This window comes from Dermacentor albipictus, unplaced genomic scaffold (assembly GCF_038994185.2).
Source record: "Dermacentor albipictus isolate Rhodes 1998 colony unplaced genomic scaffold, USDA_Dalb.pri_finalv2 scaffold_14, whole genome shotgun sequence".
NCBI lineage: Eukaryota > Metazoa > Arthropoda > Arachnida > Ixodida > Ixodidae > Dermacentor > Dermacentor albipictus.
The window spans coordinates 12253744-12271722 of NW_027225568.1; the positions used below are offsets into that span (position 1 = coordinate 12253744).

General features: G+C 48.6%; 1 protein-coding gene across 4 annotated transcripts in view; it reads left to right on the forward strand.

Moving 5' to 3' along the window:
* Positions 1–17979, forward strand: part of LOC135905878 (high-affinity choline transporter 1-like) — a 108320-nt gene that overhangs the window by 6393 nt on the left and 83948 nt on the right. For all 4 annotated transcript variants that reach the window (XM_070528749.1, XM_065436988.1, XM_065436989.1 and 1 more), the window contains exon 2: positions 2982–3085. In XM_070528749.1, the coding sequence (XP_070384850.1) occupies positions 2982–3085 (104 nt within the window). The remainder of the gene's footprint in view (positions 1–2981; positions 3086–17979) is intronic.

Consider the following 17979-nt stretch of genomic DNA (forward strand, 5'->3'; position numbering starts at 1 on the left):
GTGGTAGTCTAGCAGAGTGTGCCCCCTCGGCGCCTTTCTTGTACGAGTACAGACTAATGCTGAAAACACTACCACCACAATGTGTGTCGTCGCTGCTTACGCGAGCAGCATTCACAGGTAGAGCAAAATAGACTTCGAAGCCTTGTAGCAGGCTAGAGGAACACACTCGTGTAACACGAGCTCACTGCACGTTTCGAAACCCAGCCATCGGGAAAGCTATGCACGATGTTTGAAGGCGTCAAGCTCATCCTTGAAATTAAATTATTTTAGACTTTATCGACGTCATTGGTGCTTAGAGAGGTGTTCTATGCCGATGTAATGTAAGGGTTCATTTCCCTCGATTCTATACTTATCTACTCTTCGGAACGGGCTTACTTGGCGGATAACGTGGGTGGAGCGCCGTTCTGACCGCTGACGACGCGTCAAAAGGGGAAGTATCAAAATAGGGCTGTTTTGACATTCCTCCACAGATCATCATCATCATAATCAGCCTGGTTACGCCCACTGCAGGGCAAAGGCCACTCCCATATTTCTCCAACAACCCCGGTCCTGTACTAATTGTGGCCATGCCATCCCTGCAAACTTCTTAATCTCATCCGCCCACCTAACTTTCTGCCGCCCCCTGCTGCGCTTCCCTTCCCTTGGAATCCAGTCCGCAACCCTTAATGACCATTGGTTATCTTCCCTCCTCATTACATGTCCTACCCATGCCCATTTCTTTTTCTTGATTTCAACTAAGATGTCATTAACTCGCGTTTGTTCCCTCACCCAATCTGCTCTTTTCTTATCCCTTAACGTTACACCTATCATTCTTCTTTCCATAGCTCGTTGCGTCATCCTCAATTTAGTAGAACCCTTTTCGTAAGCCTCCAGGTTTCTGCCTCGTAGGTGAGCACTGGTAAGACACAGCTATTATACACTTTTCTCTTGAGGGATAATGGCAACCTGCTGTTCATGATCTGAGAATGCCTGCCAAACGCACCCCAGCCCATTCTTATTCTTCTGATTATTTCCGTCTCATGATCCGGATCCGCAGTCACTACCTGCCCTAAGTAGATGTATTCCCTTACGACTTCCATTGCCTCGCTGCCTATTGTAAATTGCTGTTCTCTTCCGAGGCTGTTAACCATTACTTTAGCCTTCTGCAGAATGTTTTTAGACACAGCCTTCTGCTTTGCCTCTCCAGATCAGTGAGCATGCATTGCAGTTGGTTCCCTGAGTTACTAAGCAAGGCAATATCATCAGCGAATCGCAAGTTACTAAGGTATTCTCCATTAACTATTATCCCCAATTCTTCCCAATCCAGGTCTCTGAATACCTCCTGTAAACAGGCTTTGAATAGCATTGGAGAGGATCGTATCTCCCTGCCTGACGCCTTTCTTTATTGGGATTTTGTTGCTTTCTTTATGGAGGACTACGGTGGCTGTGGAGCCGCTATAGATATCTTTCAGTATTTTTACATACGGCTCGTCTACACCCTGATTCCGCAATGCCTCCATGACTGCTGAGGTTTCGACAGAATCAAACGCTTTCTCGTAATCAATGAAAGCTATATATAAGGGTTGGTTATATTCCGCACATTTCTCTATCACCTGATTGATAGTGTGAATATGGTCTATGGTTGAGTAGCCTTTACGCAATCCTGCCTGGTCCTTTGCCTGACAGAAGTCTAAGGTGTTCCTGATTCTATTTGCGATTACCTTAGTAAATAGTTTGTAGGCAACTGACAGTAAGCTGATCGATCTATAATTTTTCAAGTCTTTGGCGTCCCCTTTCTTATGGATCAGGATTATGTTAGCGTTCTTCCAAGATTCCGGTACGCTCGAGGTCATGAGGCATTGTGTATACAGGGTGGCCAGTTTCTCTAGAACAATCTGCCCACCATCCTTCAACAAATCTGCTGTGACCTGATACCTGATCCTCCACAGATATATTATTCTTATTTCCAAGGTATTTATTTCACATAGTCGGTTTGACAACTGCACTCTGCCACATAAGAGTGCTTATCACAGATAGGTTTCTAGTGTTCATATTGCTAATATAAAGATGGCCGCTGTGGTTCTGTTTTATTTCCTGGTTTATCACGATGACTTTCAACGCGAGCTACGGGGACGCACCACCATGTAGCCGATGTGGAGCCTCCCGGCGATCCGCAGCTAAGGCACAGGTTGCATGCCTTGAGAAGCTTCACTGAATGAAAATTTTACCATAGTTGCACGTGCATTAGGGGAATTTCAAAAGAAACATGCACCCTTAGGGACTAGTAGCTGTTTTCGTAAATGACTAAGGTAACGTTCAGAGGACGCATTAGGAGAACAAAGCAACACGACACAAGATGCATTCTGTCGTCATCGTCTGTCCAGTGTGTCCAGACCTATCTACTATCCGAAGCGACGACTTCCGTAAGGCTCGTACAGTGTGAATCACACTTAGGCGAACCGGCCGACTTGATCACAATCTTGCGCAAAAAAAAAAAAAACGCAGTACTCTTCCACTCTGTGAAGAAGGATGACCAGCGAAGCTGTCTATGTGGGCCCCTAATGGCTAACTGCACCTCCGCCGTGGGTAGACCCGGTATTGCACTATGTTCGGGATCGGCCCACCTATGGGGATTGCTTAACGCCTGCTTCAACTCCGCCGTGGGTCAGCCCGGCATTGCACTATCTCCGGCATCGGCCCACGTGTGGGGGGTTTTTTTGCTTAACACCCCAACAAGGACACCAAAATTTCCTTGGATGGTAGAGGTATACAGCTTCGCTGTAAAAATGTACACACTTGCGCCGCGATTACACCGCGCATGGGGATGTCGCAAGCTCGGTCCATGCGCTATAGAACAAACAGACATGGAAGCCAGGTAGCTGCCTCGGACGGTCACGTGCCCTGCAGCCGGCCACTCCACCGCTCTATAGACAAGTGTGCTTCACTTTGTTTGGTAATTGCGCAGAGGTACTTACTAAGGACTGCCCTTGTCTATCCCACAGGAAAGCCAAAGAGAGCATCAAGCCTAGCGACAACGATTACCTACTGCGCCTGTTTCTCGCCAATCGCAGTGTGCCCCTGGCGCTGGGCGTCGTCTCCATGACAGGTACGCCCTTACGCCCTCATACTTGACTGTGTGGTGTCACTCTTACACACAGCGCTCGTTTTGAATGAACTTTAATTGAGAATTGATTGGTCGTCCTGTCACTTTCTTTGTTGATGTGCATCAATGGTTCTCGCAAGTACTCGCGGACACATCCAGATTAACGGTCGCGCTAAAGGAAAGAGACGTATTACACAGGGAACTTCTGTACCTAACTGACTTTGATTCAGCAGGGAGCTACGCCGGTGAGAACGCAGCACGGAAAGAAGGTGAGGGCACAAAACACACACACACACACACACGCACACACACACACACACACACACACACACACACACACGCACACACGCACACGCACACACACACACACACACACACACACACACACCATAATCGCGCTGTACCGCCTCTATATGCGTCTGTTTTTGTAAGTGTCCACGCATCAAGTACTCACGCATTTGTTGCGCTCGGTAACCATACATAGGGCTTACTTGGTCGTGAAATGCCGCAGTTGCAGTGCACGTCCTTTAGGAAACTTTTATCCGGCGACAATTCATTTGACGAGACGACTTTTTGCAAAGCCGTGTATATATGGCAAGCCACCTCTAATGGTAACTACGACGACTTCAATAGCTGCACTTGAAAATGCGTGCATCCACGTTCATCTCCGTTCGTCGCAATGTCCACGAAGAGCAGTTTCGCGGCCGGTCATAACATGCGGATTCTTTTAACTAAAAGGCGGATCAACTAGATAATTTCTTTACACAACTACTACTACTAGGACGATTACTACTACTATTACTACTATAATTTATTTAAGCCGCTCAGAAACAAGGCTGGTCTTAATGCTGGTGCGCACATGAACAAAAACAAGGAAGGTAAAATTATGAAACAAATATAATCAGGACCTATGGGAGGAGGAGCAGGAAAAACTTTGAGATTTCCGAAATACGTGAATTATTGTGTTATTTCTTCTTCCACCAGGCGGCGGGAGGTGGCCGTGCGCCCTTGGCTTCGGAAAAAAATTATATGAAAAAAAAACTCAATATTAAACTGTATAAACAGCTACATAATTAGCAGCAATATAGCCATCACACAACTGAGAGACGATGAGCAAAACGAGAACAAGGTGAAAGCGGGAGACGACGTTTCGACAAGTGCAGTTGTCTTTCTCAAGGTGACATATGAGCCCACGTTCCGTGAATTGGGGGCATGCTAAGTATCCTCAACTGGGAAAAATAAATCCGAAGCTCCCGCCTTCCTTCTGTTTTCCCCACAATTTAGAAACGCAGTTCATGCACGGAAGGTGAGGGAAACTTAGAAGACAAGACAGGTAGACCTAGAAAGAAGGCTCGCCAAGAAGTACAGTCGCGATCAATTTGAAGGTGATCGCGCGAACATCGACCGGCGGGCTTTCCAAGCAGCATAGCGGCCGATTTCGGAACTGCGAAGATAAAAATTGCGCTGCCTTCTTCCCCTATTAGGCCCTTCCAGGCTGCAACCATCACCCCCAAGACCAACTCGCCGCATTTTTGTGTTTCTTTCCCTTTCATGGCAATGATCTGTGTGCGTCGCTTCCTCATGCATATCTTGGCTAACAATGACGCCTCTGTGCAAAAGCCCATAACGCAATCGAAATGAATTCGCAGGTCATGCCTTGAACGGTGACGGGAGTGACAGTTTTTTAGGGAACGCCAAAAGAGAGAGAGGGGAGCTATCTGATGTTTCCCTCTCGACCGACGGTGATGACGTAACGTGGCAGTGCTCCTAGTTTTAGTCGCCGCTCGAGCGATCACCTTCAAATTGATCGCGACTGTACGAAGCTCTAAACAGAAAGAACACCATGCTATGAAAGATATTCACACGTGTACTTATTTATTATTTTCTCGGTAGCTGTATTTCAACCGCTAATAACTCAGTGTTATCGCTCAGCGCCAGACGCGCCTGCGTGCTTACACTTACTCGAATGTTATCGTTGATTCTATCTGTTGTGTATGTACTCGCTCAACCTTGTGTAACCACATTATATGCGCGGCACGGATTGTGTAAGACGCGCGCGGTTGCTTATTGGCTATGGTGTTGAGTTGCTAAGCCCGAGGTCGCGGGATAGAATCCCGGCCACGGCGGCGCCATTTCCATGGGGGCAAAAACACCCTTGTTCTTAGATGTAGTTGCACGATAAAGCACCGCTACGATGTGCCTCATAATAAGGGCGTGGTTTCGGCACGCAAAATCCCATAATTTGAGTTTGTTTTAATTGTGTAGAACTTGCTGGAAGGCCCGAGGGCTCCAGTGATTACGCTGAAATCTTGGACGAGTCATGTGCAAAAAGCCAACGTGCTTCGCCAGCAGAATTAGGTTCCGACGACCGCCGACTGCGCTCGGCGCTATCGTGCTTTGAGGTGTGACCAGTTTTCTGGCCAGCCGTTTCTCACTGAAGAGTAAGTTTCGTTATTCAATGTTTTACAGCGAAGCTGCTTACCTCTACCATCCAAATAAATTTTCGTGTCGTTGGCGTGGTAAGCAAAGAACTCCCCATACGTGGGCCGATCCCAGAGATTGTGCGATGCCGGGCCGACCGGCGCGGCGGAGGTGAAGCAGGCGTTAATCACTCCCATACGTGGGCCGATCCCGAAGGTTGTGCAATGCCGGGCCGACCCGCGCAGGAAGTGAAGTAAGCGTTAAGCAATCCCCATACGTGAGCCCATTCCGAAGGTAGTGCAATGCCAGGCCGACCTGCGGCGGAGCTGAAGTAGGCTCGGAAGGATTTGGGTGCGAGCTAGTTGGTACGAATCATTCATATTTAAAACAGTGCCAAAAAAAACACGAGCAAGAGAGGACACAGGACGAGCGCCGCGCTCGTCCTGAGTCCTCCGTTGTCCGTGTTTTTTGGCGCTGTTTTAAATATGAGTGAAGCAGGCGTTAAGCAATCCCCATACGTGAGCCGATCCTGAAGATAGTGCAATGCCGCGCCGACCTGCGCGGCGGAGGTGAAGAAGGCGTTAAGCAATCCCCATTCGTAAGCCGATCCCGAAGATAGTGGAATGCCGGGGCGACTCATGCGTCGGAGCTGAAGCAGGCGTTAAGCACTCCCATACGTGTGCCGTTCCCGAAGATAGTGCAATGCCGCGCCGATCCACGGCGGAGGTGATGCAGGCGTTAAGCAATGCCCATACGTGAGCCGATCCCGAAGATAGTGCAATGCCGGGCCGACCCACGGCGGAGGTGATGCAGGCGTTAAGCAATGCCCATACGTGAGCCGATCCCGAAGATAGTGCAATGCCGGGCCGACTCGCGGCGGAGGTGAAGTAGGTGTTAAGCAATCCCCATACGTGAGCCGATCCCAAAGGTAGTGCAATGCCGGGCCTACCCACGGTGTAGGTGCAGTTCGCCATTAAGGGGCCCTCATACACAGCTTCGCTGGTCATTCTTCTTCACAGAGTGGTAGGGCACTGAGATTTTTTGCTACTGGGTTATTCAACGTCACTACAACGGGACACTATCAAGGTGGAGAACGTGGCAGTTGAATGGACTTCGAATTCTGTGGATAGGTGAGTGCCTGCTGAAAGAGGCAGAAACGTGTATGGGTCTATGTTTCCTGGTATTCTTCTGCGAAACTCGCAGTGAAAGAGAAGCCATTGTAGCTCCGAACACGTAAATCTATGGATGATTTTGCATAGAACGAGGATGTCGGCACGACTACGTTTACATCTAAGTGACGAGCCACCGTTGTGGCTTAGCGGCTCTGGTTTTGTGCTGCCAAGCACGACGTCGCTGGATCAAATCTCTGCCCCAGTGGCCACACCTCTATGTGGGTGGAATGCGAGAACGCCCATGTCCCGTGAATTGGGGGCATGTTAAGCATCCCCATCTGGCCAGAATTAATCCAAAGCCCCCACAACGGCGTGCTTTATAATAAGATGGTGGTCTTGGCGCGTAAGGTCGCAGAATTTAATTATTAATTAGATGACAGACGTATAGGGTAATTAATAAAACTTGAAAATTTGTTGTTTAGTAAGGTCAGTAAACGACATTTACATATGTTTACCCATGAACGCTTTCTGTGCACGCTCTATGCGTGTACTGTTTGAATCGAGCGTGCCATTCTACACCACTGAGACGTATTTAAGTAATGGGAGGAATATAGAATTTGAGGAAGAGAAGTAGTGCAACGATAATCTCTTGTAAGCACACCGGCGGAACCGAGCGTGTGGAGGCTCGTGATGATACGCGCTTAGAGTTGATGGAAAAGCTTAGCGTACTATAAAAAAGCACGCCGACATTCCTATTTCAACGTCCTTATCAACACGGCACGATAAATGGAATACGGGAAGAGGATATGGATTTTACGCGAATATGAAAAAGTCGTGTATTTGGACGAATTTAGAGTCATTCGCTCAATTCGCACCATTCAGAGAGTGAGGTCAGGTCGTATTGCAGAGCGCGGCTGCCCTCAATACTGTGTATCTCTTTAAATATATTGATCTCGTCATCGTAAAGAAGAAATGAAGACTTCTGATTGCTGAGGAAACGCCATTGTTGAGACATACCAAGGGATTTCTATACATACTGTATAGAAAAAAGGTTATTAATGATTGGCGCTCACGAAGCAGGACCTATCGAGGAGACAGCTGGGTAGTAGAGCTACAATGACCGCTACAACACCGTAGTGCGCGAGCTTCTCGAGAAGCAGGGGATGATCAACTACGCCAAAGGCTTTGCTGAGGCTGCAGCACGCAGCATCAACTTGTTCCCCCTGCGTGACCGGCATCGAAACCTGCATCGTAAAGCTGACAAGATTAGTGGTCGTTGAGCGCCCAGAAAGAACTACATGCTCGTTTGGAACAAGAACTTTGTTTACACTGAGCAACAGTACGCTGCGAATACACCACTCTAAATGCTTGGAAATGGCAGGGGAAGAGAATTCAGCTGATAGATTGCGACATCCGTTTTGGCACACCATCGAATGACAGGAAAACGCTAGCGGCCTTTCCAGCCCGCAGAAAAGTGAATTTATTGACAGTTATTACAAGACTAGCATCAGCACAGGTTGAAAGATAGTACTGTGGGCTTTGAACATGGAGGCTGGGATGCCATCTGTGCTGCAGGGCAAAGAGGGCCTCAGGCGCCTAAGGCATTCGCTGATGAGATTTTCGTCAAAATGTACTGAACTGGAAGTCCCAGCACAAAAGTGCGGCTGGTGCTAAACACTATCAGATGACGCTTTATATATACAGGTAAAATTATTAGCGAAAGAAATCTCTGACTGCTTGCAATTCTCCACCGCATGTCTAGCAGAGGGACACGATCTCCACGTTTGCTGATCCACGTATGAAGTATATCAATAATAATAATAATAATAATAATAATAATAATAATAATAATAATAATAATAATAATAATAATAATAATAATAATAATAATAATAATAATAATAATAATAATAATAATAATATTTAATAATAATAATAACCTTCATTACCAGATCTCATGTACGTTCATTTCTTGCCTGGTCTGCCGAAGCTTTCCGAGGGCTTGTGTGGCAGAGAAACTTTTGGCAGCGGCGGTTGCGGTCGCGAGCAAGTCGCTAATCTACTTCTACTTGTCCCACAGGACAGCATATGCGGAACAATCCACGAGCCGAAGCAAGGAAAGGCTATCACCTCTACACGTGCGGTGCCCAGCTGACCACCTCGTCACGACAGTGACTGGTCTGCTGCGTCTTCCCTCTACCGGCCAAGCTCCCACATATAAGCAGGCATCGCTGACGCTGTCGCTCACTTTTGGCAGCGGCGGTTGCGGTCGCGAGCAAGTCGCTAATCTACTTCTACTTTTGCCACAGGACAGCATATGCGGAACAATCCACGAGCCGCAGCAAGGAAACGCTGTCACCTCTACACGTGCGGTGCCCAGCTGACCACCTCGTCACGACAGTGACTGGTCTGCTGCGTCTTCCCTCTACCGGCCAAGCTCCCACATATAAGCAGGCATCGCTGACGCTGTCGCTCACTTTTGGCAGCGGCGGTTGCGGTCGCGAGCAAGTCGCTAATCTACTTCTACTTTTGCCACAGGACAGCATATGCGGAACAATCCACGAGCCGCAGCAAGGAAACGCTGTCACCTCTACACGTGCGGTGCCCAGCTGACCACCTCGTCACGACAGTGACTGGTCTGCTGCGTCTTCCCTCTACCGGCCAAGCTCCCACATATAAGCAGGCATCGCTGACGCTGTCGCTCACTTTTGGCAGCGGCGGTTGCGGTCGCGAGCAAGTCGCTAATCTACTTCTACTTGTGCCACAGGACAGCATATGCGGAACAATCCGCGAGCCGAAGCAAGGAAACGCTGTCACCTCTACACGTGCGGTGCCCAGCTGACCACCTCGTCACGACAGTGACTGGTCTGCTGCGTCTTCCCTCTACCGGCCAAGCTCCCACATATAAGCAGGCATCGCTGACGCTGTCGCTCACTTTTGGCAGCGGCGGTTGCGGTCGCGAGCAAGTCGCTAATCTACTTCTACTTGTGCCACAGGACAGCATATGCGGAACAATCCACGAGCCGAAGCAAGGAAAGGCTATCACCTCTACACGTGCGGTGCCCAGCTGACCACCTCGCCACGACAGTGACTGGTCTGCTGCGTCTTCCCTCTACCGGCCAAGCTCCCACATATAAGCAGGCATCGCTGACGCTGTCGCTCACTTTTGGCAGCGGCGGTTGCGGTCGCGAGCAAGTCGCTAATCTACTTCTACTTTTGCCACAGGACAGCATATGCGGAACAATCCACGAGCCGCAGCAAGGAAACGCTGTCACCTCTACACGTGCGGTGCCCAGCTGACCACCTCGTCACGACAGTGACTGGTCTGCTGCGTCTTCCCTCTACCGGCCAAGCTCCCACATATAAGCAGGCATCGCTGACGCTGTCGCTCACTTTTGGCAGCGGCGGTTGCGGTCGCGAGCAAGTCGCTAATCTACTTCTACTTTCGCCACAGGACAGCATATGCGGAACAATCCACGAGCCGCAGCAAGGAAACGCTGTCACCTCTACACGTGCGGTGCCCAGCTGACCACCTCGTCACGACAGTGACTGGTCTGCTGCGTCTTCCCTCTACCGGCCAAGCTCCCACATATAAGCAGGCATCGCTGACGCTGTCGCTCACTTTTGGCAGCGGTGGTTGCGGTCGCGAGCAAGTCGCTAATCTACTTCTACTTGTGCCACAGGACAGCATATGCGGAACAATCCACGAGCCGAAGCAAGGAAAGGCTATCACCTCTACACGTGCGGTGCCCAGCTGACCACCTCGTCACGACAGTGACTGGTCTGCTGCGTCTTCCCTCTACCGGCCAAGCTCCCACATATAAGCAGGCATCGCTGACGCTGTCGCTCACTTTTGGCAGCGGTGGTTGCGGTCGCGAGCAAGTCGCTAATCTACTTCTACTTGTGCCACAGGACAGCATATGCGGAACAATCCACGAGCCGCAGCAAGGAAACGCTGTCACCTCTACACGTGCGGTGCCCAGCTGACCACCTCGTCACGACAGTGACTGGTCTGCTGCGTCTTCCCTCTACCGGCCAAGCTCCCACATATAAGCAGGCATCGCTGACGCTGTCGCTCACTTTTGGCAGCGGCGGTTGCGGTCGCGAGCAAGTCGCTAATCTACTTCTACTTTTGCCACAGGACAGCATATGCGGAACAATCCACGAGCCGCAGCAAGGAAACGCTGTCACCTCTACACGTGCGGTGCCCAGCTGACCACCTCGTCACGACAGTGACTGGTCTGCTGCGTCTTCCCTCTACCGGCCAAGCTCCCACATATAAGCAGGCATCGCTGACGCTGTCGCTCACTTTTGGCAGCGGCGGTTGCGGTCGCGAGCAAGTCGCTAATCTACTTCTACTTTTGCCACAGGACAGCATATGCGGAACAATCCACGAGCCGCAGCAAGGAAACGCTGTCACCTCTACACGTGCGGTGCCCAGCTGACCACCTCGTCACGACAGTGACTGGTCTGCTGCGTCTTCCCTCTACCGGCCAAGCTCCCACATATAAGCAGGCATCGCTGACGCTGTCGCTCACTTTTGGCAGCGGCGGTTGCGGTCGCGAGCAAGTCGCTAATCTACTTCTACTTGTGCCACAGGACAGCATATGCGGAACAATCCGCGAGCCGAAGCAAGGAAAGGCTATCACCTCTACACGTGCGGTGCCCAGCTGACCACCTCGTCACGACAGTGACTGGTCTGCTGCGTCTTCCCTCTACCGGCCAAGCTCCCACATATAAGCAGGCATCGCTGACGCTGTCGCTCACTTTTGGCAGCGGCGGTTGCGGTCGCGAGCAAGTCGCTAATCTACTTCTACTTGTGCCACAGGACAGCATATGCGGAACAATCCACGAGCCGAAGCAAGGAAAGGCTATCACCTCTACACGTGCGGTGCCCAGCTGACCACCTCGCCACGACAGTGACTGGTCTGCTGCGTCTTCCCTCTACCGGCCAAGCTCCCACATATAAGCAGGCATCGCTGACGCTGTCGCTCACTTTTGGCAGCGGCGGTTGCGGTCGCGAGCAAGTCGCTAATCTACTTCTACTTTTGCCACAGGACAGCATATGCGGAACAATCCACGAGCCGCAGCAAGGAAACGCTGTCACCTCTACACGTGCGGTGCCCAGCTGACCACCTCGTCACGACAGTGACTGGTCTGCTGCGTCTTCCCTCTACCGGCCAAGCTCCCACATATAAGCAGGCATCGCTGACGCTGTCGCTCACTTTTGGCAGCGGTGGTTGCGGTCGCGAGCAAGTCGCTAATCTACTTCTACTTGTGCCACAGGACAGCATATGCGGAACAATCCACGAGCCGAAGCAAGGAAAGGCTATCACCTCTACACGTGCGCTGCCCAGCTGACCACCTCGTCACGACAGTGACTGGTCTGCTGCGTCTTCCCTCTACCGGCCAAGCTCCCACATATAAGCAGGCATCGCTGACGCTGTCGCTCACTTTTGGCAGCGGCGGTTGCGGTCGCGAGCAAGTCGCTAATCTACTTCTACTTTTGCCACAGGACAGCATATGCGGAACAATCCACGAGCCGCAGCAAGGAAACGCTGTCACCTCTACACGTGCGGTGCCCAGCTGACCACCTCGTCACGACAGTGACTGGTCTGCTGCGTCTTCCCTCTACCGGCCAAGCTCCCACATATAAGCAGGCATCGCTGACGCTGTCGCTCACTTTTGGCAGCGGCGGTTGCGGTCGCGAGCAAGTCGCTAATCTACTTCTACTTTTGCCACAGGACAGCATATGCGGAACAATCCACGAGCCGCAGCAAGGAAACGCTGTCACCTCTACACGTGCGGTGCCCAGCTGACCACCTCGTCACGACAGTGACTGGTCTGCTGCGTCTTCCCTCTACCGGCCAAGCTCCCACATATAAGCAGGCATCGCTGACGCTGTCGCTCACTTTTGGCAGCGGCGGTTGCGGTCGCGAGCAAGTCGCTAATCTACTTCTACTTGTGCCACAGGACAGCATATGCGGAACAATCCGCGAGCCGAAGCAAGGAAACGCTGTCACCTCTACACGTGCGGTGCCCAGCTGACCACCTCGTCACGACAGTGACTGGTCTGCTGCGTCTTCCCTCTACCGGCCAAGCTCCCACATATAAGCAGGCATCGCTGACGCTGTCGCTCACTTTTGGCAGCGGCGGTTGCGGTCGCGAGCAAGTCGCTAATCTACTTCTACTTGTGCCACAGGACAGCATATGCGGAACAATCCACGAGCCGAAGCAAGGAAAGGCTATCACCTCTACACGTGCGGTGCCCAGCTGACCACCTCGCCACGACAGTGACTGGTCTGCTGCGTCTTCCCTCTACCGGCCAAGCTCCCACATATAAGCAGGCATCGCTGACGCTGTCGCTCACTTTTGGCAGCGGCGGTTGCGGTCGCGAGCAAGTCGCTAATCTACTTCTACTTTTGCCACAGGACAGCATATGCGGAACAATCCACGAGCCGCAGCAAGGAAACGCTGTCACCTCTACACGTGCGGTGCCCAGCTGACCACCTCGTCACGACAGTGACTGGTCTGCTGCGTCTTCCCTCTACCGGCCAAGCTCCCACATATAAGCAGGCATCGCTGACGCTGTCGCTCACTTTTGGCAGCGGTGGTTGCGGTCGCGAGCAAGTCGCTAATCTACTTCTACTTGTGCCACAGGACAGCATATGCGGAACAATCCACGAGCCGAAGCAAGGAAAGGCTATCACCTCTACACGTGCGCTGCCCAGCTGACCACCTCGTCACGACAGTGACTGGTCTGCTGCGTCTTCCCTCTACCGGCCAAGCTCCCACATATAAGCAGGCATCGCTGACGCTGTCGCTCACTTTTGGCAGCGGCGGTTGCGGTCGCGAGCAAGTCGCTAATCTACTTCTACTTTCGCCACAGGACAGCATATGCGGAACAATCCACGAGCCGAAGCAAGGAAAGGCTATCACCTCTACACGTGCGGTGCCCAGCTGACCACCTCGTCACGACAGTGACTGGTCTGCTGCGTCTTCCCTCTACCGGCCAAGCTCCCACATATAAGCAGGCATCGCTGACGCTGTCGCTCACTTTTGGCAGCGGCGGTTGCGGTCGCGAGCAAGTCGCTAATCTACTTCTACTTTTGCCACAGGTTGGTCTTTTTTTTTTTCCTTTGCTTTCCAACCATGTTTTTCTCTGTGTATACCGCTGCCGCTGCTGCCAAATTTCGTGCTGTTTACACAATGCCGACCAATGCTGAGTTGGCAAAAGAAATGGACGCTTTACGGGCTGAGGTTGCTGTGATGCGTGACAGCCTGAGCATGTTTAATGAACTTTTCGAGACGGTTAAGAAGCAGAATATAGATCTTGCTGTTGAAAAGAGGGCTCTGAAAGATGAGAATGTCGATTTGGCGCGCAGGGTTTCTGAACTGGAACAGTACTCCCGACTAAATAACGTAGAAATAAAAGGTGTCCCTGCAACCAAAGGTGAAAGCTGTCTTGCGGTTGTTCAGTCTACGGGTGATGCTATAGGATGCAAAATCGCTCCTGAGGATGTCGATACTGCCCATCGTGTACCAGCTAAAAAGGAAACAAATATTATTGCACGCTTTTGCTCCCGAGAAAAAAAAAACTGAGTTCGTGAAAAAGGCACGCAAGGATCGCTTGACCACTGTGAACCTTGGGTTTCCACAAAAGGATCAGAAGCCCTTATACGTAAATGAACATCTTACGCAAGAAAGAAAGCGGCTGTTTGCACAAGCTCTTGAGCTGAAAAAGGCAAGAGGCTGGAAGCACCTCTGGACAGACCACTGCGTAATCAAGGCGCGAAAGACAGATGACAGCCGTGTGTACCTGATCTCTAGTGCGCGTGATCTTACTGTTTTCACCTAGCTTACTAGTGTTTGCGGCTGCATATCTTAAACCTGCGCAAGAATGTTTTCTTGTCAGGATCTTAAAAAAACATTTCAGTGATGAAACTCCCAAGTTATCGCTAATACACTTCAATATTCGTAGTCTACGAAAAAACTATGACAGCCTCATAGCATTTCTTTCCATAATTAATCACAACTTCCCTTTTATGTCTATCTGAGACATGGTTGTCACCGGACGATAGAAATTTATATGCGCTACTAGAGTACAATGCAGAGTACTGCTATCGAGCTACGCCACGTGGCGGCGGATCTGCCATATTTATTAAATCATTGCCATACAAACGCCGCAATGATCTTGCTTTTTCTAATCTGATCTGCGAATCTATATGGTTAGAATTTGATCAGAGTTTTTTTTTTCAATTGATGGCCGGAACACAGTGTTAGCGTGCATTTATCGTTCACCATCATGGTCATACTCTGAGTTTTGTCTGCAGTTTGAAAAGTTGTTGCACACTGTTGCGAACGAAAACAAGAATGTCATTATCTGCGGAGACATCAACATAAACATTATCGACCCTAATAGTCCATCATGTTCTGATTATCTTGCGTCTTTTCTTAGCTATGGCCTTGCTTCTCTAATCACTTCTCCAACTAGATGTGACATGACAGGATCTAATACGTTAATTGATCACATATTAACCAACTTTACTACAGATCATACGGCAGCAGTCATCGAGCACAGCATAACCGACCACTACCCTGTATTTTTGACTTTAGGTAGAGAAAATTCTAAAGCGACTGAAAAGAAAGAGAAAGTACATTTCGACTCTCAAAAATTTATCTCTATGATACAGTCAAATGACTGGACCGCAGTACTCTGTGAATCTTCCGCCGAAGAGGCTTATCAGTTGTTCTTGGCTGAAGTTACACGCTGCATTCATGAATGCACTACTACATCTATCCTAACTCGTTTCTTCAGTTCCCCTCGAAAACCTTGGGTCACGAAAGCGCTATTTCGATGTATATTGAAGAAAAATCGGCTCCACAAAAAGGTAATTTGTGAACCATTTAACTGTGAACTTAAAACTCGTTTCAAAAAATATTCTAACACGCTTGCAGCAGCACTTAAATGTGCTAAACGAGATTACTTTCAGAACAACATTTTGAATAATGGCAATAATACGAGGCGCAACTGGCAGGTCATTAACAAATTCTTAAATAATAAAAGCCGTGAACATTTAACAAAAATAAAAACTGAGACACATACATACTGCCACCCAGCTGATATCGCGAATGCCTTCAGCGAGTATTTTAGCAGTACTTGCGATTCTCAAACAGATACCCCATTACCGACATTTCCTCGTCATCTTCATTCATTCTACTTGCGACCTACGAATGCAAAGGAAGTTCTTCATGTTATATCTTCGCTTAGGTCTACTGGACCTGGCCTAGACTCTGTTTACCCATCACGTATCAAGTTAGTTTCTAATGAACTGTCTCCTATCATAGCCGATATTGTTAACAAAATGTTTAAAGCAGGCATATTTCCCAGTTCTCTGAAAGTTGGTAAAATAACACCTGTTTACAAAAAAGGCAATCGTGAACTTCTGAATAACTACAGGCCTATTTGTATTCTTTCATTTTTCAGTGAAATCATTGAACGACTAGTTCATATACGTTTATCATCCTACCTAGGAAAAGTTAATCTACTATCACCTAAAGAGTATGGCTTTCGGCAGGGCTGCTCAACTGAGCTTGCGCTTCTAACCTTTGCCGACAAAGTCAAGAAGGCAATCGACCAAGGCTTGCTGGTTGGAAGTGTATTCATAGATTTAACAAAAGCCTTTGACACCATTAATCACAAAATTCTAATACATAAACTTGAATCTTACGGCATAACTGGCCCAGCACTTCAGCTTATTTCTAGCTACCTAACTAATCGTACTCAAGTTGTTCAGATTGACGGCAAACTCTTATCTGCTAAGAACATATATCAAGGCGTTCCTCAGGGCTCGATCCTTGGCCCGCTGCTGTTTCTGCTGTTTATCAACGACCTACCTAATGTTATAACCAGTACGGACTGTATATTATATGCAGACGACACCACTATTTTTACTTGTGCGAACGATGTCGACGAGCTACAGCAAAATGTTAACGTTGATCTGCATAACATAACTTCCTGGTGTCAAAAGAACATGTTGTGCATCCATCCTCTAAAAACGGTTTTTATGGTTTTTCATTCCTTCCCGACACTAATTTCGAACTCTATATCGGTGCGTCTTGAAAACAACTTAATACCAATTTTTGTTAGCACTAAGTTTCTTGGCGTAGTTTTAGACAGGCATCTGAAATTCAATCTTCATGCGGAGTCACTTGTCCGTAAGATATCGTTTGGAATACGCGCCATAATCAAAACCCGCTCGTACTTTCAGCCACACATTATCCATTCCCTTTATCATGCACACATTCACAGCCATTTATCTTACTGCATATCAGCCTGGGGAAACACATACCTCGCTCACCTCAGCCAACTTCAACGCATGCAGAATCAGGTGATTCGCCTCATGACTTTCAGCCATTTCCTATCGAATGCAATGCCACTTTATTGCAGTTTAAACATTCATCCTCTTCATCAGCTCTTTCAGTTAAAGTTAACAATCGTGATCTATAAGTTATTTCGTAATATTGCACACATAGATTGCTTTGTTATTGAAACTTTTGTAAATACTAACACTACTAGGTGCTCTGAACTCGATAATCGTCTTTTGCCTAAAGTGCGCACAAACTATGGTAAGTTCACTACCACATTTGCGGGAATAAAACTCTGGAATTCTATTCCACATACCATTAAATCATCCCCCACAGAGCATATCTTCAAGAATCAGGTTAAGGAATACTTTACGCAGCAACTCTCTTCATCCTAACCACTGCCTTTGTGATTGTAAGCATAATTGACTTAGCTATTATACTACACGTTTATTACTCATATTTTTATTGTATTTTACATTTGCATTGCTTGTTCACTACAGAAGTCTTCGCATTTTTTTATCTTACTAAACAGTTTTGAGTTCTTCTTTTTTCGCGCTGTTTCTTATTTAGTCTGTAATGCCACCGTAACCAATGCTTGATCTGTATTGTCTTTTTTTATTTTTTCATGTATGGGAGTCCCCCTGACAGTTTGTAACTTTGAGACTCCCTGTGTAGTGCTCATTTTGCATACAATTCTTGTAAATCTGACATCGTTGATGAATAAACTTGAACTTGAACCTGACAGTCGCGGCAAAATCACTCTTCAAAACATAAACTAAACATCGTAATTTTAGAGAGCACATACAAAACAAATTGCCAAGAAACTCAAAAAATTGAGCGACAAAGGTGCCACGTGTCGTCGTCAAACAAGACGGGTGGGACTGTTACACGAATATGCACTGAATCGACCTCATGATCAGATCGTTGTTTTCGCTCGTAGAACCCCATAATTTTTTTTCACCGAATCGGCAATTGTACTAAATGAAAGCCGCGAAA